This window comes from Mesoplodon bidens (assembly GCF_964165515.1).
Source record: "Mesoplodon bidens genome assembly, chromosome: 5".
Taxonomy (NCBI): Eukaryota; Metazoa; Chordata; class Mammalia; order Artiodactyla; family Ziphiidae; genus Mesoplodon; species Mesoplodon bidens.
Genome location: NC_138161.1, coordinates 117,100,309 through 117,125,058, shown reverse-complemented (window position 1 = coordinate 117,125,058; position 24,750 = coordinate 117,100,309). Strand labels below are relative to the sequence as shown.

At 39.6% G+C, this 24,750-nt stretch overlaps 1 protein-coding gene across 3 annotated transcripts in view; it reads left to right on the top strand.

Annotated features, from left to right (window-relative positions):
* The window catches only part of TBC1D5 (TBC1 domain family member 5), a 558,005-nt gene that overhangs the window by 298,810 nt on the left and 234,445 nt on the right, over positions 1-24,750 (top strand). For all 3 annotated transcript variants that reach the window (XM_081234126.1, XM_081234127.1, XM_081234125.1), the window contains one exon: positions 742-809. In XM_081234126.1, coding sequence (XP_081090252.1) covers positions 742-809 — 68 coding nt within the window. The remainder of the gene's footprint in view (positions 1-741; positions 810-24,750) is intronic.

Genomic DNA, 24,750 nt, shown 5'->3' with positions numbered 1-24,750 from the left:
ATTATTATAACGTAGTCTATGGTATAGCAGCATGAAATATTAAGCAATTTTTAAAACTTTAAGTTCACATTTTAAAAAGTACATAAAAATCTATTTGATTATAAAACCTAATAGAGCGTAGTAGAAAACGTTACATATCTTAATTAGTGCGTTGGCAGTTCAGGTCAGGTTCAAGTGTGACCACTTGGCCAATGGGCTTCCTCTAATCCAGGCGGACCTTTTTTTTTTTTTTTTTTTGCGGTACGCGGGCCTCTCACTGCTGTGGCCTCTCCCGTTGTGGAGCACAGGCTCCGGACGCGCAGGCTCAGCGGCCATGGCTCACGGGCCCAGCCGCTCCGCGGCATGTGGAATCTTCCCGGACCGGGGCACGAACACATGTCCCCTGCATCGGCAGGCGGATTCCCAACCACTGCGCCACCAGGGAAGCCCCAGGCGGACCTTTTTGTTGTTGTAGGGGTAGCAGCAGATGTGTAGCAGTAAAAGTATCATTCACTTTAAGCAGATAGTAGAAAACTTTAAATGTACACAATAATATCACTGGAAAAGTTGATGTTAGAATAAGGATGTGTTTCTGAGATTAAAGTAGATTTTAATAATTTTTCCAGGGTCAGGTTTCCTATCTGCAATGTAAAATCATAACTCAGAGAGGGATAAATTTAATCATTTAATTATTAAATTGAGATCATAAAAGTCAAGCAAAGTTGGGGTATTATTTTAAATAGGTTGCTTTCCTTATTTCAGAGTCTTTGGAACAAATTCTTCCAGGATAAAGAACTTCGGTCAATGATTGAACAAGATGTCAAAAGAACGTATGTAGAACTACTTACAGGTTACTTTCAATAATTCAAACTAGCGTTACCTCTTTGCAATTTTAGCAAAATATACAATCTTAATTGAATGCAGTATTCTACTTGTGTTAACAGTTATTTTGGCCAAAGTTTGATAATAATAATTACTTTCTATTCTTAAAGTATAGATTTTTGTGTTCCCTTTGTCAAAGTAAATTACATTTATATTATTAAAATAATATGTAAATACTTAACTATTTAAATCAGTTTTTCAGTTCCCAATGATTGTTTGAAGTCATGTGCTCTGATTAAAGTTATATTTTATAGTCTTAATACTGGTTTTGCTAAAAAAAATTATCTTTTGCTTTACACCTTTGAATCCCTTTCTAATCAAATTACTTTTTAAATGACAACTATTATTTTTACCCCCCACCTTACTTCTCGTCCTCTTGACACCATTCAAGTTTGCAAACAACTCAGTTTACTCAATATTTACTATATGAAGATTGGTTCTTTATTTAGCATGTAGTTAATGTCTATAACTTTTATATATTGGACCTCATCTTTTTGGGTCATGTAGTGAGAATTACATGGAATTTGTGTAGGAAGAGCCCAGGGTAAGTTCTAGCAATGTATGCTATAATCCTGGACAAATTAATTTCAACAAACATCTTTCCCCCTTAGGTGTCCATTTCCGTAAAACAAGGATAAGAGTAACCACCTCAAGGGATTGTTATAGATTAACATGTTGATAATGGTAGTAAATTAGGTGTGTTTATACTTTGAACTGCAAACTACATAAAGGTTAGTAAATTTGAGTTCATCATTGGGATCTGGGATGAGCCAGGTATGTGCAGAGTCCTGAATCCACTGCTTCCTTCCAGGTCCTCCTGTGGCTCTGCTTGTCTGCCCCACTCCTGGTTCAAGTCCTTCTCCCCTGGTGCAATGTCAGGGCCACTGGCTCTCTGACATTCATCTCTTTCCAGGTCCCAAACAGAATCATCAGATGACACGGCCTTTTATAAGGTTATACTACATATTCAACAAATGAGATTTTCTATTTTAAAATGGAAATAATTCAGAGGAGTCATGGGTTCAGACAACAGCAAAACCGTGGCTAACTGGCCGTGATGGTGGGTTGGAGGTGTGGGGTAGGGGTCATTTTGATGAGCTTGCTTAGGACTGGGGACTAAGCAGTGATAGGGAAGCTACCCTCCAGTGTCAGGTGGTGGTGCTGGATCTCTAGTAGGTGGTCTCAGAAGGCAGAATGCTGCTGTATTGGTTCCCAGAAGGCACTCAGTAAATATTTTTGGGGGTAAAACAAAAGGATGAATTTCCTCACCAGTCATTTAGGGAACTAGCTGGGTAATCAGTGGCAATAAAACAGACCTCATAAAAACAAAAGGCACGGTGTATATTGCTAATGAAGCAGTCAAGGTATCTGTTTTGGAAAATGCTGGGCAGTTATCTTAGAAAACTTGACAGCTTCTGTTTAAGAAGGGTTTTAGTCAGTGTCCTCTACTGTTACTAAATGGAAATGGACATGCCATGGCACTGGGGCAGTCACACACTAGCGGCCACATGGGCCAGATTGGCCAAAAGAAATAGGAAAAAAAGAGAAAGGCAAAGAAAAAAAGTTGGATGGCCAAACCAAACAAGAAGTGGCGTTGGGAGCCTCTTCATCATTTTGGTTCCTTAGCTCAAACGTTTCTGCTTTGCTGTGTGAGAAAATGTTATTTCTCAAAAGCTACGTTCTTGTAACTATTTGGTTTTATATTTTCTATGTATTTTTCTTATAAATGCGTATGTGCGTATGTGTGTAACACACATATATGGCTATTTTTTTTCCCCTTATGATTTGTCTTCACTGGTGCATTTTAGTTAAGTTGGCAAACCCGAGATGCAGGAAGGCTGCTAGGAGGCCTATAGTTCATAGTCTGGGAGGGGGAGGTTGCAGACCTGCTTCCCCAGAAGGCTCTCCCAATGGCTCTCCCCTACATTTAGAGGAAGTCTCCTTGCCATCTGTGTATAAATTTGGGGGCGAGTAACTTAGCTTGTAAGGTAAGGGTGTCCATCTTATTTTAAAGCCACCAGATTGCCTAATCATAAAAGCTGAATAGCTTGAATAATTTTACTGCTTTAGGCAATACACCCTCTTTATTTATTTATTTTATTTTTAACAAATTTCATTTATTTATTTTTTGGACGCGTGGCACGTGGGATTCTAATTCCCTGACCAGGGATCAAATACATGCCCCCTGCATTGAAAGCACGGAGTCTTAACCACTGGACCACCAGGGAGGTCCCGATACACCCTCTTTAGAAGGTACTATGTTATCTCAAATGAATGGTTTTCAATCCAGTCCGTACAGCAGCTCATAAAGCAACAGGAGAAGAAAGGAAGACGCACAGCTCAGTGAATGTTACTCGTTCACTAGCATCTGTGAGAGAATTTGGTGTTCTTGAGTGTATATTTTACTAAATGTCTACTCTGTTTCAGGCCTGTCCTTTCCCTGGGGGAACAGGGTGGTGAGTGAGACAGACAAGGTCCTGCCATCACAGGATGTACATTTCAGTGTGGGTTGCTGGGGAGTGAGACAATGTGCCTGTCTAGATAAAGAGGGTAATGGTAGAGGGTGGTGATTGCTGTGAAGAAATCAAGCAGGATAATAGGACAGCTAGACGGGTGGCTGCTTTAAGAATAGTCATCGACAGCGGCATCTCTGAAAAGATGACATTTGAGCTGAGAAGTGACACATTTTAAGTTTATTTATTTATTTATTTTTGGCTGTGTTGGGTCTTTGTTTCTGTGAGAGGGCTTTCTCTAGTTGCGGTGAGTGGGGGCCACTCTTCATTGCGGTGTGCGGGCCTCTCACTATCGCGGCCTCTCTTGTTGTGGAGCACAAGCTCCAGATGCACAGGCTCAGTAGCTGTGGCTCATGGGCCCAGTTGCTCCGTGGCATGTGGGATCTTCCCACACCAGGGCTTGAACCCATGCCCCTGCATTGGCAGGCGGATTCTCAACCATTGCGCCACCAGGGAAGCCCCATAAGTGACCCATTTTAAAAAACCAGGCATGTGAAGATGTAGGGGAAGCCCATTCCAGGCAGAGGGGACAGCTGGTGCAGAGTCCTCAGTGACAGTCAGCTGAGGGTTCAGAGGAGCTGAAGGGAGGCCGTGGTGGCTGCAGGCGGGTGATCACAGGAGGCCTGAGAGGTGGTCCTGCCGACCACAGTGAGGAGTGTCGGTTTGGTCCCACTTGGAGGATACTGAGCAGGGGTATGAGGTCTGATAAGAGAGTTCTGGCTGCTGTGCAGTGGGGTGAAGGTGGACGTGAGCACGGAAGCTGGGAGGGCAGCCAGGAGTTGGTTGCTGTGTCCAAAGTTCAGTGGTGTCGGTGACATAGACTGAAGATGAAGATGGGAATAGATGAGGTGAGGACGTACATTTTATATTTTAAAATACAAATTAGGTGTCATTATTTGTAGATTTCTCACATTGCTCGGTTCTATTCCATTGTTACTAGTCTGTTTTGGGTCCTTTTTACCTCTTACCTGGAGTGTCTTACTTGTTTAACTGTTTTCTTTGGATCTATTAACTTTCTCTTCCAGTCCAACCCACGTGTTATAGCCTTGTTTTCCCAAAGCACATTTCTAGTCATGCTCCTACTTGCTAATCTAAGACCTTCTGCGACTCTCTGTGGTTTGCAGAAGATGTACTTAACCCAGACTCCCTAACACACACACAGTTCCCTTTTAGGGCTTTCCAGTTACCTTTCTGTTATTGATTTCTCATTTAATTTCATTGTGGTCTGAGGGCAGACACTGTATGATTTCTCTTCTGTCAAATTTGTTAAAGTGTGTTTTATGGTTCAAAATGGGATCTATCTCTGTGAACATTCCGTGTGAGCTGGAGGAGAATGTGTACCCTGCTGTTGTTGGATAAAGTGGTCTGTAGATGTCAGATCCAGTTGATTGATGATGTTGCTGAGTTCAACTCGGTCCTTACTGGTTTTCTGCCTGCCAGGCCTGTCCATTTCTGATAGAAGGGTGTTGAAGTTGCCAACCGTGATAGTGGATTCTTTTATTTCTCTTTCCAGTTTTATCGGGTTTTGCCTTGCATAGTGTGATGCTCTGTTACTAGGTGCATACCTGTTAAGGGTTGTATGCCTTCTTGGAGAATTGATCCCTTTATCATTATGCAGTGTCCTTTCTTATCTTTTAACTAGTGTTAGCATGGTGTGTTGTTCTCCAACTATTTACTTTTAATCTACATGTGTTGTTCTATTTAAAGTGGTTTCTTAAAGGCAACGTATAGTTGGGTCTTGTGTTTTTGATCCACTCTGACAATGTCTGTCTTTTAATTGGTGCATTTAGGTGGTCTACATTGATGTTCAAAGTGATTACTGATATAGTTGGATTATTATCTGTCATATTTGTTGCTGTTTTCTATTCATTACCTTGTTCTTTATTCCTATTTTTGTCTTCTACTCTTTTCCTACCTTTCATAGTTTTAATCGAGCATTTTAGATTATTCTGTTTTCTCTCCTTTCTCAACATGTTGGTTATACTTCTTTTACTTTTTTTCTTAGTAGCTACCTGGGACTTTGCAATATACATTTCAGCAAACCCACTTTCAAATTACACTCTACCACTTCAAAGATAGTGTCAGTGCCTTATAATAGCAAAATAATTCTAATTCCTCCCTGCTGTGTCCCTTGTATGCTTTCTGTCATTCATTTCACTTATACATAAGCATATGTAAGCATATGATATCCATATGTATACATACACACAGGCATGCATAATTGAATATATTGTTGGTATTATTATTTTAAACAAATTGTTATCTGTTATATCAGTTAAGAGCAAGAAAAAAGAAAGTTTTTATTTTACATTTGTTCCTTCTTACACTCTTCCTTTATGTAGATCAGAGTCAGAAATTATTTTCATTTTTTCTAAAGAACTTTTAAAATAATTTCTTGTAAGGCAAGTCTACTGACAGATTCTCACAATTTTTGCTTGTCTGAGAAAGTCTTTATTTCTCCTTCACTTTTGAAGGGTAATTTTGCGGGATACAGAATTCTAGGTTGGTGGGTTTCTTCCCTTTCAACACTTTAAATATTTCAGTTCATGCTCTTCTGTCTTGCATGGTTTCTGAGGAGAAGTTGGATGTAATTCCTTATTCCTATATAGAAAAGATGTTTCCCCCCCACTTTGAGGACTTTATCTTTGATTTTTAGCAGTTTGCAGATGATATATGTAGGTGTCATTCTTTTGGCGTTTATCTTGCTTGGTAGTCTCTGAGCTTCCTGGTTCTGTAGTTTGGTAGCTGACATTAATTTGGGGAATTTCTCAGTTATTATTTCAAATATTTCTCCTGTTCCTTTTTCTCTCTCTTCTCCTTCTGATATTTCCATGATGTGTATGTTACACCTTTTATGGTCGTCCCACAGTCTTTGGATGCTCTGTTCTATTTTCTTGTCTTTGTTCTCTTTGCTTTTCAGTTGTTGATGATTCTATTGAGATATCCTCTGGTGCAGATTCTTTTCTCAGCTGTGTCCAGTCTACTAAGGAGCCCATTAAAGGCATTCTTCATTTCTCTTACAGTGTTTTTGTATGTCTAGAATTTCTTTTTGGTTCTTTCTTAGGATTTCCATCTTTGGCTTACATTGCCTGTCTGTTCTTGCATGCTATCTGCTTTATCCACTAGAGCCCTGAGCATGTTAATCATACTTGTTTTAAATTCCTGATTCCCTAATTCCAACATCCCTGCTTTCTTTGGTTCTGATGTTTGCTCTGTCTCTTCGAATCATTTGTTTTTTGCTTTTTGGTATACCTTGTAATGTTTGTTGTTGTTTTATGATAGCCAGACATGTACTGGCTGAAGGAACTGCTGTAAATAGGTTGTTAGTAATGTGGTGATAAGGTGAGGGGAGAGGGTAAGTGTTCTTTAGACTTACCACCAGTCTTTTAGGGATGTGCCTCTGGACTGTGCCCTTCACAAGTGTTTCTCAGGTCTCCCTACCCACTTAGATGGGACAGGATGGGAGAGGGGGTTGGAGTTGGGTATTTGCCTTTCCCCAGGTCAGTTAGGGTCTGATGGTATCCCAGCAGGTTAGGCTCTGGTTAACTGGTTTTCCTTGCAGGCAGGCCTTGTTAAGAAGAGCAGAGTGCTCTATTCAGATTGCCCCCTTTACCCCTTCCCCTGTCGGAAGCTGAGGGGATTTTTCTCTGATACTTACTGTGGGAACCTGGTCAAGCTCCTGGAAGTAAATCTCACAATATTGTGTGGGCCTCCCTGTGATGGGGTTTTCCAGGAGTTTTTGAACTCTCAGAGCTGTCCAGTGAGCTTCTAGCAATCTGTCAATTACAGTTCAGGTTTTCCTTCCCCAGCACTGGTTCCTGCCAGGGGTTTTGCTTGTGAGTCTTTGTTCTGGTAAGTGTGGCTCCCTGTATTTGCCTGTCTGTCTCTCCAATTCTGGGGACAGCGGTTTGCCCTGTGTCCTCACCTCTCTTAGGAATCCAAGAAGAGCTATTGATTTTTCAGTCTGCTCAGCTTTTTACTTGTTGTTAGGATAGAGTAGTGATGTCCAAGCTACTTATATGAAGAACCAGAAACCTGACGTCCCTCCAGAATTCCCTTTTAGATCAGTGCTCTGGCATTGTTTCCTGCACAGGTTTTTGCTTTCCATTTGCATTCCTCAGCTGCTCCTCTGCTGGAATTACACTTCCTCCTACTGCTCCCTGTTGGAGTCCTGACAGCTCATCCTTCAAGGCCTGAGTTCATCACCACCCTGTTCATGAAGCATGTTCCAGTCTTTACAATTGGAAATAATTTGTGCTGATTCTGTGTTCCAGTGGCATTTTCTTAATAACTCTGTGATAATATTACTTAAGTTTGTTTTGTCTTATATTTATTTAGACCTGCCAATGTATTCAATCTGCCAGTGTATTCGATACATTTATATTAATCTCCTTGGCACTGCATATGCCAAGACAAATATGGCATGGGCCCTTAAGAAGCTCAAAGTCTAGTAGAGAAAGCAGACCCAAAAAAAGTTACAGTGCAAAATAACAATACTCTGATGGAAAGAGTATGCACAGGAGCTCTGGTATCAGCCCAAGTCTCATCTTTCAGACCTAATGGTAACCCCTGGAGGGCATGGACCAAATCTTACTTCTGTCACACTGTGCAGAATCAGGGTTATGCTTATTAATAAATGCTCTTTGATGGTGAATCTTATCACTGATGATCGGTATTGTTCAATTTTAGTAACAACAGTCCCTAACATTTTCACTCTTCAGAAACATAAACACACTTAAAAAAATACTATTGTCAGCCTTCTAGTCTGAGTTTAAACAAGATAATTTCGTCTCGTGAGCTGTGTTGTTGCCATCATTATTGAATGTATTTGATCTGAATATGTCACTGTATTAAATATCATTCCTTTTTCAACTAATTTTAATATTCTTTTCTTCTACTAACTCTTTTTTGCCTCAAAGGGTTTTGTATTCATTTCAATTAGTTGTTCCTTACCTCAACCTAATGAGGTTGTTACTGTTCTCATTTTTATTACTGAATGAAAAAAAACAGCTGAAAAGCAAAAGGTAAATCAAGTAGCTTCCAATTTACAGCATTTCTAATTCAGAACTTGAATTGTCCATTCTGAACCAATTTTGCCATGCTTCGAAGGCTGTAACATTAAATGAAATTCAGTATTATTGAAAATGATGGGAAATATTGAGTTCAGAATAAAAGATCATTTCCATATTAGATACCAAAGAAGTCTGTTATTTGGTCTATTAAGGTCTATTCTAAAAGTATATTTATAGTGTCTACAACATCATTTGCAAATTAACATATTTATAAGCTATTGCCAAACATATTTATAAGCTATGGCCTGGCTTTTCTTCAATGTGTTCTCCCTCTCTCCTGAATTAAATGATTAAAATTCTTTAACTTTTATTATTGTAATGGTGCCTATGTTTAACAGTTGATCTGACTGCCTGTCGGGTTTCCTGGTCGTTGTCTTCAGTTTCTGGTCTTTCATGTTTCTGGTTATTGTAGGAGTCTTAGGGTTGGAAGTTCATGCAGCTCATTCATAGTTCATTCCACTCTGTCCCACTTGAATATCCATGACATGGTTAGATCTTTAATGATGCAGCCTTCTCATTTGATGCTCCCTTTCATTTATATTTCCCGTATGGGCCAAGCTTTAGACGTAATCTATTTCAGCAAACTTTCTTTCCTCAAATTTTTTTTATCTTGTCATTTGATATTTTGTGGATTCATTAATAATTGATAAAATTTCCTCTTTAAAACCACAGATGTAAAAATTCCAAATGTTGAGCATTTTTCCATGCCTTTTTTTTTCTGTAAAAAAAAAAAAAAAAAAAGGAACCAAGATGGCAGAGTAGAAGGATGTGCTCTCACTCTCTCTTGCGAGAACCCCAGAATCACAACTAGCTGCTGGACAGTCGTCTACAGGAAGACACTGGAACTCACCAAAAAAGATACCCCACATCCAAAGACAAAGGAGAAGCCACAATGAGATGAAAGGAAGGGCACAATCACAGTAAAATCAAATCCCATAACTGCTAGGTGGGCGACTCACAAACTGGAGAACACTTATACCACAGAAGTCCACCCACTGGAGTGAAGGTTCTGAGCCCCACGTCATGCTTCCCAACCTGGGGGTCCGACAATGGGAGGAGGAATTCCTAGAGAATCAGACTTTGAAGGCTAGTGGGATTTGATTGCAGAATTTCGACAGGACTGGGAGAAACAGAGACTCCACTCCTGGAGGGCACACACAAAGTAGTGTGCGCATCGGGACCCAGGGGAAGGAGCAGTGACCCCAGGGGAGACTGAACCAGACCTACCTGCTAGTGTTGGAGGGTCTCCTGCAGAGGCGGGGTGTGGCTGTGGCTCACCGTGGGGACAAGGACACCGGCAGCAGAAGTTCTGGAAAGTACTCCTTGGCATGAGCCCTCCCAGAGTCTGTCATTAGCCCTACCAAAGAGCCCAGGTAGGCTCCAGTGTTGGGTTGCCTCAGGCCAAACAATCAACAGGGAGGGAAGCCAGCCCCAACCATCAGCAGTCAAGCAGATTAAAGTTTTACTGAGCTCTTCCCACCAGAGCAACAGTCAGTTCTACCCACCACCAGTGCCTCCCATCAGGAAACTTGCACAAGCCCCTTAGATAGTCTCATCCACCAGAGGGCAGACAGCAGAAGCAAGAAGAACTACAATCCTGCAGCCTGTGGAACAAAAAATACATTCACAGAAAGACAGACAAAATAAAAAGGCAGAGGGCTATGTACCAGATGAAGGAACAAGATGAAACCCCAGAAAAACAACTAAATGAAGTGGAGATAGGCAACCTTGCAGAAAAAGAATTCAGAATAATGATAGTGAAGATGAACCAGGACCTCTGAAAAAGAATGGAGGCAAAGATCGAGAATGAAAACTACACTAGAAGGAATCAATAGTAGAATAACTGAGGCAGAAGAACGGATAAGTGACATGGAAGACAGAATGGTGGAATTCACTGCTGAGGAACAGAATAAAGAAAAAAGTAAAAATAAATGAAGACAGCCCAAGAGACCTCTGGGACAACATTAAAAGCAACAACATTCGCATTATAAGGGTCCCAGAAGGAGAAGAGAGAGAAAAAGGACCCGAGAAAATATTTGAAGAGATTATAGTCGAAAACTTCCCTAACATGGGAAAGGAAATAGCCACCCAAGTCCAGGAAACACAGAGAGTCCCATACAGGATAAACCCAAGGAGAAACACACCAAGACACATAGTAATCAAACTGGCAAAGATTAAAGACAAAGAAAAATTATTGAAAGCAGCCAGGGAAGAACGCCAAATAACATACAAGGGAACTCCCATAAGGTTAACAGCTGATTTCTCAGCAGAAACTCTACAAGCCAGAAGGGAGTGGCATGATACACTTAAAGTGATGAAAGGGAAGAACCTACAACCGAGATTACTCTACCCTACCCTGCAAGGATCTCATTCAGATTTGATGGAGAAATCAAAAGCTTTACAGACAAGCAAAAGCTACGAGAATTCAGCACCACCAAACCAGCTCTACAACAAATGCTAAAGGAACTTCTCTAAGTGGGAAACACAAGAGAAGAAAAGGACCTACAAAAACAAACCCAAAACAATTAAAAAATGGTCGTAGGAACATACCTATCAATAATTACCTTAAACCTGAATTTAAGGACGTTTAACCAACCAAAACACACAGGCTTGCTGAATGGATACAAAAAACAAGACCCATGTATATGTTGCCTACAAGAGACCCACTTCAGACCTAGGGACACATACAGACTGAAAGTGAGGGGATGGAAAAAGATATTCTATGCAAAGGGAAATCAAAAGAAAGCTGGAGGGCTTTCCTGGTGGCTCAGTGGTTGAGAGTCTGCCTGCTGATGCAGGGGACACGGGTTCGTGCCCCGGTCCGGGGAGATTCCACATGCTGTGGAGCGGCTCGGCCCATGAGCCATGGCCGCTGAGCCTGCACGTCCGGAGCCTGTGCTCCGCAGTGCAAGAGGCCACAGCAGTGAGAGGCCAGTGTACCGCAAAAAAAAAAAAAAAAAAAAAGAAAGCTGGAGTAGCAATACTCATATCAGATAAAATAGACTTTAAAATAAAGAATGTTACAAGAGACAAGGAAGGACACTACATAATGATCAGGGAATCAATCCAAGCAGAAGATGTAACAACTATAAATATATATGCACCAAACATAGGAGCACCTCAATACATAAGGCACCTGCTAACAGCTATAAAATAGGAAATTGACAGTAACACAGTAATAGTGGGGGACTTTAACACCTCACTTACACCAATGGATAGATCATACAAAATGAAAATAAATAAGGAAGCAGAAACTTTAAATGACACAATCGTCCAGATATATTTAATTGATATTTATAGGACATTCCATCCAAAAACAGCAGATTACACTTTCCTCTCAAGTGCGCATGGAACATTCTCCAGAATAGATCACATCTTGGGTCACAAATCAAGCCTCAGTAAATTTAAGAAAATTGAAATCATATCAAGCATCTTCTCCGACCACAACGCTCTGAGATTAGAAATGAATTACAGGGAAAAATACGTAAAAAACACAAACACATGGAGACTAAAAAATACGTTACTAAATAACCAAGAGATCACTGAAGAAATGAAAGAGGAAATCAAAAAATACCTAGAGACAAATGACAATGAAAACACAATGATCCAAAGCCTATGGGATGCAGCAAAAGCAGTTCTAAGAGGGAAGTTTATAGCTACAAGCCTACCTCAAGAAACAAGAAAAATCTCAAATAAAAAGTCTAACCTTACACCTAAAGGAACTAGAGAAAGAAGAACAAACAAAACCCAAAGTTAGCAGAAGGAAAGAAATAATAAAGATCAGAGCACAAATAAATGAAATAGGAACAAAGAAAATGATAGTAAAGATCAATAAAGCTAAAAGCTGGTTCTTTGAGAAGATAAACAAAATTGATAAACCATTGGCCACACTCATCAAGAAAAAGAGGGAGAGGACTCAAATCAATTAAATTAGAAATGAAAAAGGAGAAGTTACAACAGACACTGCAGAAATACAAAGCATCCTAAGAGACTACTACAAGCAACTCTATGCCAATAAAATGGACAACCTGGAAGAAATGGACAAATTCTTAGAAAGGTATACCTTCGAAGACTGAACCAGGAAGAAATAGAAAATATGAACAGACCAATCACAAGTAATGAATTGAAACTGTGATTAAAAATCTTCCAACAAAATTCCAGGACCAGTTGGCTTCACAGGTGAATTCTATCAAACATTTAGAGAAGAGCTAACACCTATCCTTCTCAAACTCTTCCAAAAAATTGCAGAGGAAGGAACACTCCCAAACTCATTCTATAAGGCCACCATCACCCTGATACCAAAACCAGACAAAGATACTACAAAAAAAGAAAATTACACATCAATATCACTGATGAATGTAGATGCAAAAATCCTCAACAGAATACTAGCAAACAGAATCCAACAACACATTAAAAGGATCATACACCATGATCAAGTGGGATTTATCCCAGGGATGCAAGGATTCTTCAATATACACAAATCAATCAATGTGATACACCATATTAACAAACGGAAGAATAAAAACCATATGATCATCTGAATAGATTCAGACAAAGCTTTTGACAAAATTCAACACCCATTTATGATAAAATCTCTCCAGAAAGTGGGCATAGAGGGAACCTACCTCAACATAATAAAGGCCATATGCGACAAACATCATTCTCAATGGTGAAAAACTGAAAGCATTTCCTCTAAGTTCAGGAACAAGACAAGGATATCCACTTTCACCACTATTATTCAACATAGTTTTGGAAGTCCTAGCCATGGCAATCAGAGAAGAAAAAGAAATAAAAGGAATACAAATTCAAAAAGAAGTGAAACTGTCACTCTTTGCAGATGACATGATACTATACATAGAGAATTCTAAAGATGCCACCAGAAAACTACTAGAGCTCATCAATGAATTTGGTAAAGTTGCAGGATACAAAATGCACAGAAATCTCTTGCATTCCTATATGCTAATGATGAAAAATCTGAAAGAGAAATTAAGGAAACACTCCCATTTACCATTGCAAAAAAGGAATAAAATACCTAGGAATAAACCTACCTAGGGAGACAAAAGACCAGTATGCAGAAAACTATAAGACACTGATGAAAGAAATTAAAGGCGATACCAACAGATGGAGAGATATACCATGTTCTTGGATTGGAGGAATCAATATTGTGAAAATGACTATACTACCCAAAGCAATTTACAGATTCAGTGCAATCCCTGTCAAATTACCAATGGCATTTTTTACAGAGCTAGAACAAAAAATCTTAAAATTTGTATGGAGACACAAAAGACCCCGAATAGCCAAAGCAGTCTTGAGGGAAAAAAACAGAGCTGGAGGAATCAGACTCCCTGACTTCAGACTATACTACAAAGCTACAGTAATCAAGACAATATGGTACTGGCACAAAAACAGAAACAGATCAATGGAACAAGATAGCCCAGAGATAAACCCACGCACCTATGGTCAACTAATCTATGACAAAGGAGGCAAGGATATACAATGGAGAAAAGACAGTCTCTTCAATAAGTGGTGCTGGGAAAACTGGACAGCTACATGTAAAAGAATGAAATTAGAACACTCCCTAACACCATACACAAAAATAAACTCAAAATGGATTAGAGTCCTAAATGTAAGACCAGACACTATAAAACTCTTAGAGGAAAACACAGGAAGAACACTGACATAAATCACAGCAAGATCTTTTTTGATCCACCTCCTAGAGTAATGGAAATAAAAACAAAAATAAACAAATGGCACCAATGAAACTTCAAAGCTTTTGTACAGCAAAGGAAACCATAAACAAGACGAAAAGACAACCCTCAGAATGGGAGAAAGTATTTGCAAATGAATCAGTGGACAATGGATTAATCCCCAAAATATAACAGCTCATGTAGCTCAGTATTAAAAAAACAAACAACCCAATCAAAAAATGGGCAGAAGACCTAAATAGACATTTCTCCAAAGAAGACATACAGATGGCCAAGAAGCACATGAAAAGCTGCTCAACATCACTAATTATTAGAGAAATGCAAATCAAAACTACAATGAGGTATCACCTCACATCAGTTGGAATGGGCATCATCAGAAAATCTATAAACAACAAATGCTGGAGAGGGTGTGGAGAAAAGGGAACCTTCTTGCACTGTTGGTGGGAATGTAAATTGATACAGCCACTATAGAGAACAGTATGGAGGTTCCTTAAAAAACTAAAATTAGAATTACCATGGGATCCAGCAATCCCACTACTGGGCATATACCCAGAGAAGACCATAATTCAAAAAGACACATGCACCCCAAGGTTCATTGCAGCACTATTTACAATAGCCAGGTCACGGAAGCAACCTAAATGCCCATCAACAGATGAATGGATAAAGCAGATGTGGCATGTATATACAATGGAATATTACTCAGCCATAAAAAGGAACGAAATTGGGTCATTTTTTGAGACGTGGATGTATCTAGAGACTGTCATACAGAGTGAAATAAGTCAGAAAGAGAAAAACAAATATCATATATTAACACATATACGTGGAACCTAGAAGAATGGTACTGATGAACCAGTTTGCAGGGCAGAAATTGAGACACAGATGTAGAGAACAAATGTATGGAAACCAAGGGGGGAAAGTGGTGTTGGGGGTGGGGGTAGTGGTGTGCTGAATTGGGCGATTGGGATTGACATGTATACACTGATGTGTATAAAATTCATGACTAGTAAGAACCTGCTGTATAAAATAAAATTCAAAAATTAAAAAAGAAAAGAAAACCCACAGATGTGTGCTGTCCAGTTTGCTAGCCACCAGGCACATGTGGCTATTTAAGTTGAAATTAATTTGGATTAAATAAGATAAAATATGTCTTCAGAAGCCACATCTCAAGTGCTAATGGCTACTTTAGAGGCCAGCACAGATATCGGACTTTCCTATCATCATAGGAAGTTCTACTGGACAGTACTGTGTAAATAATTCATTGTTGTTATATTATTGTGCAGTATATGATAGGAATGTCTGCATTTTATTTTTCATTCATAGTGAACTTTTAGATATGACCTCTGTGCAGTATTTGCTTTTGTTTCCTTTCTCTGCCCTTAAGAAACCTCCATGAATTTTTATAGTGTACAAGTCTTATCTGAGTTTTTGATGAAATTTAGTTATTATGTTATATAGTAGTGGGCAGCTTGAAATTAGGCTAGTTTGAAAATGTTTTCTATATTAATGATATATAAAAGTTATTTTACAAAGTTTTTTTTTTCTTTTTCTTATTTAAAGTCCATCTTCTGCACAGTTCCCGTTTTTGGGAGAAGTACTGCCTGTTCCCTCGTCCAACATTGATTGTCACACTTTACAAAGTTAAGATACCCTAAATGTTGGTATCTTTTACACAGTTTCCTCCAAGCCCCTTCTTTTTTTTTTTTTTTTTTTTTTTACTTAAATAAAAACCAAATTCCTTAGGGAAAGAAGATTTTTACAAGCAATTTCGGAGCAGAATTGATTTTGGTGTGTGTTAATGCAGACAATCTGCCCAGTGTTAAAATGTTACAGAGAAAAAAACCCACACAAGCTGCCACATTCGTGTGATCACACCAAAATAGCAGCTTGTATTTATATTTTCAGTCTCCTCGAGGTGGACTGCAGGCACACACGAATGAGTGGCTGTACTTGGTGTTGTGTTGTGATTTTATTTGATGCAGGCACAGTACATGCTTGTGCGTTCACGACCAGCCTTCGCATATGCACTTGTTCACAGCCGCGAAAGTGAAAACTACAACACAAGCCGCTCTCTATGAGTTGTCGGCAACCTGTGTGTGTGTTTCCTAAATATTAAAGAGGGGGAGAAACAAATTTTCAGGAACACAAGAAATAATTCTTCTGTCAAATGGCCTGTAATCCTTCCTCATTTGACAACACTTAAGGTAAAAACAAAATATTGGATTGTCATGGTTGAATATATATATTTAGAAATATGTATTTTCCTGTACTGCTCATGTTTTTGACGTGTATTTTTCTCATTTCTGTTCCATTTAAGCATGCAGATTCTTACCACACATTTGTTCCAATTTATGGGATATTTTTAAACTTTAAAAAAATTTTGTAGTATTTGAGTGAAAATATAGGTGTATTTGCTGCAGTCGTGGTGCTTTGATTAGCATCCTGGCACTCCCTGTCTGTGGGATTCGGGAGCAGCGGTCCATGTCGTGGCAGCAGAGTTACATCGCTCTGAGCAGCTGACCAGAAGAATTTTTATTTTTGAGGTCCTCCTTGTAAATTAAGCCAGAATTTTTTAGCACTATTTATAGTTGTGGGTTCACATATTGATTATGAGAAGGTTAAAAAGTAAAGTCTGGTGGGTGGCAAAGTAATGCCTCATCCTGAAGCATTGCTAGTTGCCCTAGCCTGTTCAGTAGGGTAACAATATTTTCGGAACTTTCACACATTTGGAATTGACACCACTTAAGTACTTCAAGGATAAATGCTTTCAATTGCTTTAAAATTTTTTCTTAATTGCTGAAAAAGTACAAAATAAAGTCTATATTTTCAGTGTGACAAAGCCTTGCACTTAAAGTGCATATTTCTATCTACCTATTTTTTTTCTTAATTTTTCACCTTTATGGTATCAGTAAAAAGATTTTTTTTTTTTTTTTAATTTGAGACAGAGAGGCAGTGGGGTAGAGGGCTTTTTATGTAACTCAGGGCATTGGAGAACTAGAAAGAACCTTGGATGAAAACCTCTATTTGGATGGTGACAGATACCACTCCCTGAAACTCCAGCCCCAGCTGCCCTGTCCTCACTATCATTCTTTGATATTTCCTGTCATCCTAACCCTTCCGGTTTGTCTTCTCACCTGTATGACGATTTCAAATTCCCACCTTCCCTGTTAGGCTCTTGGAGATTTTTCTGCTATCCTCTTGGGCTGGATCACACCCTTGTCATCACAACAGATTCCTACTTTCTTTCTGTTCACCTCCAGTTTACGGCCTGTGAAAGCTCTATGTTGCTTATATATTCATTAGTTGCAAAAAACAAAGGTAGCAGAACTGTGGTCTGGCCTTTGTTATGCTTTGCCTTTTCACCTCCAGTCCTTGAGTTCATGATTTCATTCTCATTTTTCATTGGTTTGTTTATTTGTAGGTTTGTAGATTTATTTACTCATTCAACAAATACTACTTGAGAAATTACTATGTAGCAACTACTATTCTGGAAGTTGAGGATCCTGATAAGGAAAATAGTGCCTCTTCTGTTCTTTCGTAGACCCTGTGTATTTTATTGTAATTATCTTCCTTTTAAAAATATCTGTAAAATGTCTACTTTCTCGCCTAGATTTTCTTAAATACTTAGTTTTTCTGTTTTATATCTTTCATATTCCCCAGTACCAGGCATCCATAATAGGCATTTGTGTCATTGGTAGTCATCTACTTAAGTCCTTTTATTTTGCAAACGCGTAAAGTTGAAGCTCAGAAAGAATGACTTAAGAAAATACAACTTGTTAACGGCCGAAATGGAAATAACGCCTGGGACTCCAGGTCTTTCCACAGATCTATAACCTTTTATGTTAATCTAGTTTGCCTGAATTTAACGCTTTCCCAGTTCTAGAAGCATTTATCAAATACTTTGTGTATGCAGAGCACTGTGTGGAGCACACAGACCATGAAAGCATGGGTGTTATCTCAAGTCTGACTCAAAGTTCTAGAGATTCAATACATAGGTACTGTTTCTGCCCTCTGGGTTCATATGTTCTAATGTAGAGTTTCTCACCCTTGGGAGTATTGACCTTTTGGACCAATTAATTCTTTGTTGTGAGAGGCTGTCCCATGCAGTGGGGTGTTAAGCAGCGTCCCTGACCTCTGGCTGCCCAGGGCTCTGTGGGGCATGATTTTTAGATCTTTCCAGGGCATCAGGTGTCTTGTCTGACAGGAGGGTTCTCTGATGCACTGCTTTAGAGCTTTCTGAGATCTTAACAAAGTATTTTACATTCACACCCTTGGTTTCATCTTTGGACCTTGTTTTTCTGACTGTGTCTTATATTCGATGTTTGCCCAGAAGCAGTGTCCTAATGCTTCATTTGTGACTAGAGAGGATGAGAAGGAGAAAAGGTTGTATTTTCAAGCCCAGCAAGTCCCAGCGCCTCTGCGTTGAGCAGTTCTTCCGCTTTCCTCCTTTTCCATTCTACTGTAAATAACAAGCAGCACCAGGCAGCACCTTCAGCACTGCCTGGACAGTCTCCTTGGCTAGATCACCCAGTGTATTAGGGACATTTTCAGTATTCCAGATAACTAGAGGCTGCTGTGTTGTCAGTACATAATAAGGAATCTTTTCTCTCCACTTTTCTTGTGATCTTTTCCTCACTTTGATTTACGCCCTCACTGGCAGCCTCATGGGCTGTCTGGCTAATCATCTCTTTCAGATCCTTTAGTCTTTCACTGAGATCTATGCAAGGTCCTTCCAGCTCCTGTCCAGTCCTATAGACACCTCTACCACATATTTTATTGTTTTTTAAAAACAGCCTAGTTTCAGGTATCAAAACCTCTGTTCATCATCTATTTGCTGCATAATGCATCAACCAAAATGTAATCACTTGGAACTAAAATCATGTATTGTATTTCATAGTTGCTGGAGATCAGGAGTTTGGGAGCAGCTGTGGTCCTGGCTCAGGGGTCTCTCTTGAGCTTACAGTCAGGTGTCAGCTGGAGCTGCGGTCGTGTGGAGGCCTAATGAGGGCTGGAGGCCCCCTGTGGGTTCCTCTCCATGTGGGTCTCGCCATGGCGCTGCTTAAGTGTCTTTTCTCCAGAGGATTCTTCCCCTAAAGCAAACAATCCACGGAGGAAGGGCAGTGTGTTAAAGAATTGGCAGATGTATTTTTATTTTATTTTATTCTTTTTGCAGTACGCGGGCCTCTCACTGCCGTGGCCTCTCCCGTTGCGGAGCACAGGCTCGGGACGTGCAGGCTCAGCAGCCATGGCTCACGGGCCCAGCCGCTCCGTGGCATGTGGGATCCTGCTGGACCGGGGCACGAACCCACGTCCCCTGCATTGGCAGGCGGACTCTCAACCACTACGCCACCAGGGAAGCCCGGCCGATGTATTTTTAAAACCACCACAGTCCATATGTAGCTTCCCAGGTTTCCCAGATGACCTTTTCCATTCTGTCCAGCTGGAAGGGGAAATGTGGATGGGGCCTGATGGGGGCTGGGGGAAATGTGAATTTTGTGGTCACATGTCATGGCCACTCCCATCCCAGTGGCCACAGCTCACTGAAGAGGATGCTGGGAAGTTCAGTCCTGCCGTGTGCCTGGAATGAGGAGAAAGCAGATTTGTTTGAATAGGGAGGATGGTGAAATCATCAACCAAAGTAGGGAGGACAGGAATAAAAATATGCAGTGTGCCTCCTTTCATTTTATATCAAATTGCTCCTCTGTGGTTTTTGCTTGATTTTTTTTTTCAGTTTTCCTTTAATAAAACAACAAACCAGAGAAAGGTATTATAGTTATTTTGGTGTTTAATAGTATGCTAGGGAGTTTTCATCCGTTCATTTTAAATTTTAGATGGATGCTGGTAGTGAAGTTCTGGTTTTAAACTACCGACATAACATCAGTTATTGTTCCTTCAAGCCCTCCTGTGCTGCTCCATCCTCCTGCTTGACTATAAACCTTCCCCAAGGGTTTTATTTTTTCCCTTGGGGCATCTTATTGAATACTTGCATCTTCAGTAATTCAGCTGGGCCCAGTGCTTTGTCTGTTTTAATACTTCTAATTACCTAATTATGTACTATTATGCAGTGACAAAGCCCTTTGTCATTTCACTCTTTTCTTAACCCTTTTCTTGCTTAGGAAATGTTCTTTTTGTCTCTTTGTTGTCTGAGGAACTCTCCATCATAGACACCCCAGATATTTGCCTAGCTTTCCTTCATCCTCTGTCTGTGTTATGAGCGACCACAGCCCTGTGCGAAGTTTCTACGTCTTTCCAGTTAGCTCCCATCAGGCACCTGGGTTTCTGGTTACTGGGTTTGACGTTGTTGTTTAGCTGTACTCCATCCCTCACCTCCTGACTTGTTCCCATATGCTGCAGTTGCATGGGAAGATATCCAAAAGGCAAATAGAATAGTCTGGTTATCATAACCTACTTTCGTGACAGAATTAGTGTCATTTATCATTCATAGAGCTTAGATGTCCACAAGCATCCATGAGTAAATATAATGGAAACAAACTATGTTTTTCAAAATTATAGTGATCTGTACTTCAGGATGACTAAAAATTGACAAGGGTAAATTTTTCTTTATATATGTATTTTAGATAATAATGAAAGAAAAAAGGATAAAGTTGTAGTCTTGCCATCTTACCACCTCTAATGAATTAATACATCTAGGCAATGATCATCGATCATCACAGAAAGAGAAGCTAAAAATGTATGCCTCCTGATGGAAGTACACAGTACCATCTGTACCCGTTAGCTATTGCTGCATTGTAAACCACCCCAAAGCTTAAAAGAACAGCAGAATTAATTTTGTTGATGAATCTCCAACTTGGGTAGGGCTGAGCAGGCAGTTTGTCTCTGTTCCACATGGTGTTAGCCAGGCCAGCTTGAAGGTTAAGGACTGGAATCATTGGAAGATGTGTTCACTTTCCTGCCTGGCTGTTGAAGCTGGCTCTCAGCAGAGACCTCTGGAGCTGTGGCTGGAACACCTCCCCGTGGCCTCTCCTGTAGCTGCTTGACTTCCTAGCAGCACAGCGTCTGGGTTCCACGATGTATCCAGACGGAGAGGCAGACAGAAGCTGTGTCGCAGCATCACTTGTGCTGTCTTCTCTCTGTGAGAAGCTCATCACTGAGGACAGCACATCTGCAGCGGGAGGGACGTTAGGCTCCTCCACCTTTGTATGGGAGGAGGGCCAAAGACTTTGTGAACATGTACTAAAGCCACCGTGCCACCCATGAAGGTTTTTGTTGAAAGTTGAACCTGAACCTGATGAAGTCTCTAGACCTACCTAACCAGTTTATAGGAAATGCGGGGGTGGCGGGGGGGAGAGGAACGTGTTACATAACAAAATGGAAGAACAATAAGTAAAATTCAGAATGTGGGAAGTTTCTACAGGGTAAAGAGCCTGGTTTCTTTAACAAATACATTGTAAGGGAGAGAGGGCGAGGGAGAGAGGAAGGAAGGCAGGAAGGGAGGGAGGGAGGGGCAAGTCTATGGAGTAAAAAACTCTTAAGAGATATATCAACAAATTGTAGTGTAAATTCTTGGATCTTGATTGAAACAAACTGAAAAATTTTTAGGGAAATTTGAACATTGATTGTATATTTGATTTAATCAATGGGTTATTTTTATTACTTATAGTATTAAAGTGGTGCTATGGTTATGTTTTTAGAGAGTCTTTATCTTTTAGAAATACACACTGCAATATTATAGGTGTAGTGATGTCTCAGGTTTGCTTCAAAATGCAACACTGAGAGAGGAGGATATGTAAAAAAATAAAAGAACTGATTAATGATGAAACTGGGCGATGGCTATGCTGCAATTCAGTCTACCATTGTCTCTATAAATGCTGGAATTTATAATGAAAGATTATAATGAAAAGATTATATATGAAAGATGTTAGATAATGAAAGTTTTTTTAAAACTTAAGTTGAAAACTATACTGCCTACGAATGTGGGGTTATTTCAAGATACAAACCAAAACACACACAGCAGACTTTTAGATCTCTTGATGTTAGTTTGCACTATGTAAAATTTGTCTATTTAATACCTGCACACATCTTGAGAGAGAAACTCCTGCATTTTAAATATTGATCAATTAAGTTAAAACTGAATTATCACCTTTTTTTCCATCAGGTAAAAATGTTCGATGGTATTAGTCTAAATCACGTCATGGAATACTTTAATATTAATTTTTCTTTGCTTTTTATCTCTATCAGAGTTTCATCCTCACCTGTTTACCATCTCCACTTTCATTTCTGGCCAAATGCAGGAATTACTTGACTTTCATTTTCTAATAATAATTTAGGATTTATCTTCAGTTCCCACTTATTGTGATTCTTTTCTCCTTTTACTTTCCTATCAGATAGTTTGGCTTGAGTGAATCTTACATGTCTCTAGCTTCAATCCTAAGTTGTTTTTTCTCTATCTCATCTTTAATGAATATACTACCATTTCTCTTTTTTGCATGAAACTGTAGAGTCACTATTGATTTTTCAAAATCTTTACAGTTGTTGACTCCAGCCTCGGTCTGTATTCTGTGGTTTTTGTTATTGTCTCAAAACCAGATTTGCCTTTCCAGTGATATTCGGGTTAGACTACTGTTCAGATTACCTGCCCTGAATCAACACCAGATGTCAGGGAAGCTATTTTGAAACTTAAAACCTATCATCAAAGCTGCTTATCACTATTCCTAGAGAACCTACTCACTACTTTTTTCCCTTTTATTTCTGATTCCTATAGATGGAATGCCTTCTCACTTGAAGCCTGTTAATACGAAACCAAGTATTTATTGTAGGCAATATGTTATTATTCAGGTATATTCATCAACCTTATGACCTAGGTTCTTCTGTGTAACTCTAAACTCATGGAATTTTACTTCAATGCATATCTCTGACACATTGTTTAGCAAGGCAGTTGGGAAGTACTGCTAACCTGCTAACTACCAGATATACTGGAGCAGGTATTAATCTCTCTGCTTCCGTTCTCCTTACCTGTTACCTTCTGAACTGGACTCTTTCAGCTTACAACTTCTCTGAAGGTCATCTCTTTTTCCAGCTTCTGAAAATAGCATAAACTTTTGGTTCTTTTTTGGAACTCTTCTGAAATCTTTCCCATGTTACTTGTTTGATGCTGTGGATTCTTCATCAGAATTTAGAGAACACCTCACACTTTTCTAAAAAAGAGGACATCCTGAAACTTCCTAACTTGACACTTCAGCATGAATTGTGGATGGTGTGCTGTCACATAGATATGCTGTGTCTGCCTAATACACGTTTTCAGTTGATTGGGTATTTGCTAAAAGTGGGTAATTTAAATTATCTACCTGCAATTTGATTCTTATAGATCTCTAGTTTTTAGTCTTGCGAGTGGTTAGTATACATTTAAATGAAACTGAATTGATATGTAATATAATTTACATTTTTAGTAGTAAGGTATTAAATTCTTACTTTATATAGTTCGTGGATATTTGTTACAAAGTGAACGTTGTAGGTTTTAGTACTTTCTCCCATAGTCCATTCAGATTGCAGTAACTGTAGGGAATTTGGTGGTGCCAGTGTTCATAGACAGTTTCCAAAGCATAGTCATGGAAGGGGACACACAAAATCACTCATCTGTGTGATCTGTCCAGCTCCTGGGACAGGAAGCCTACTTCACGACAGGGCTAGATTTAAGTCATCTGATGAGGAAGGAGGGGAAACAGTTTCATCTCAGAAGGGTTACTCTGTTTTTACTTTAGTGACTAAGTTTTCCCAAGAAATTTCTTTTCAGCATTTTATTAACTACTTACCTATCTTTCATCCTGATTACTCTAATTTGGGATATTTGACTATCTAAAGGTTTTAGCAGCTTTCTTTTGTCCCAAATAAGTCATTTAACAAGTTTTTCTGTTTCTTTCCTGCTTCAGTGCATTTGACACCTTTCTGGAACTTCTTTGGCTTCTAAGATATAGTTATTATTCTTGCTCTGAATCTGCTTTCAGGTAATTTCTCTCCTCTTGAGGAGCTATGGTCACTTGTGCCTAGTCAGACTCCTGAGCTTCAGTTTGGGCTGTCTGGAGGGCCATCACATTAAGATTTATGCGTGGACTTGAGAGAACCTTGTTCAGACCCATGTACTGTTGATTACCGGCCCCCCAAAGTAGAGGCTTCCTTGTTGGTAGAGAACAGGTCATATACCTGTGTCTGGGGACAAATTGTACATCCAAGGGAATTTCAAGCAAAAGTCAAATGAACAGATGAAGATGAAACAGGCTGTAATTTATTATAAAAATTAGGCCCAGGAAAGAGATGCTTCACAAACCATTAGCATAGTCCACCCAGGATCCCAGCCTGAACTGGAGAGAAAGTTCTAACTCTCACAGGGTGCCCAGAGAGGATCAGAAGGAAGCAGAAAATAGCAGAGGTTGCCAGAAATAAGAAGCAGTAAACCATCAGAATATGAATAAAATAACCATTGCTGCCTTTACGAGACTAACGAAGGAGCATTTTTCTGTTTCCTTGATGCCCCGTGCCTCCGTGCTCTAGGCGCTCCTCCTTTTCAGCCTCTTGCGTATTTATTACATATTCTCATGTTTTCTAGTCCCAATGCGACCTCATTCACATCTTCTTCACCTAAAGTAC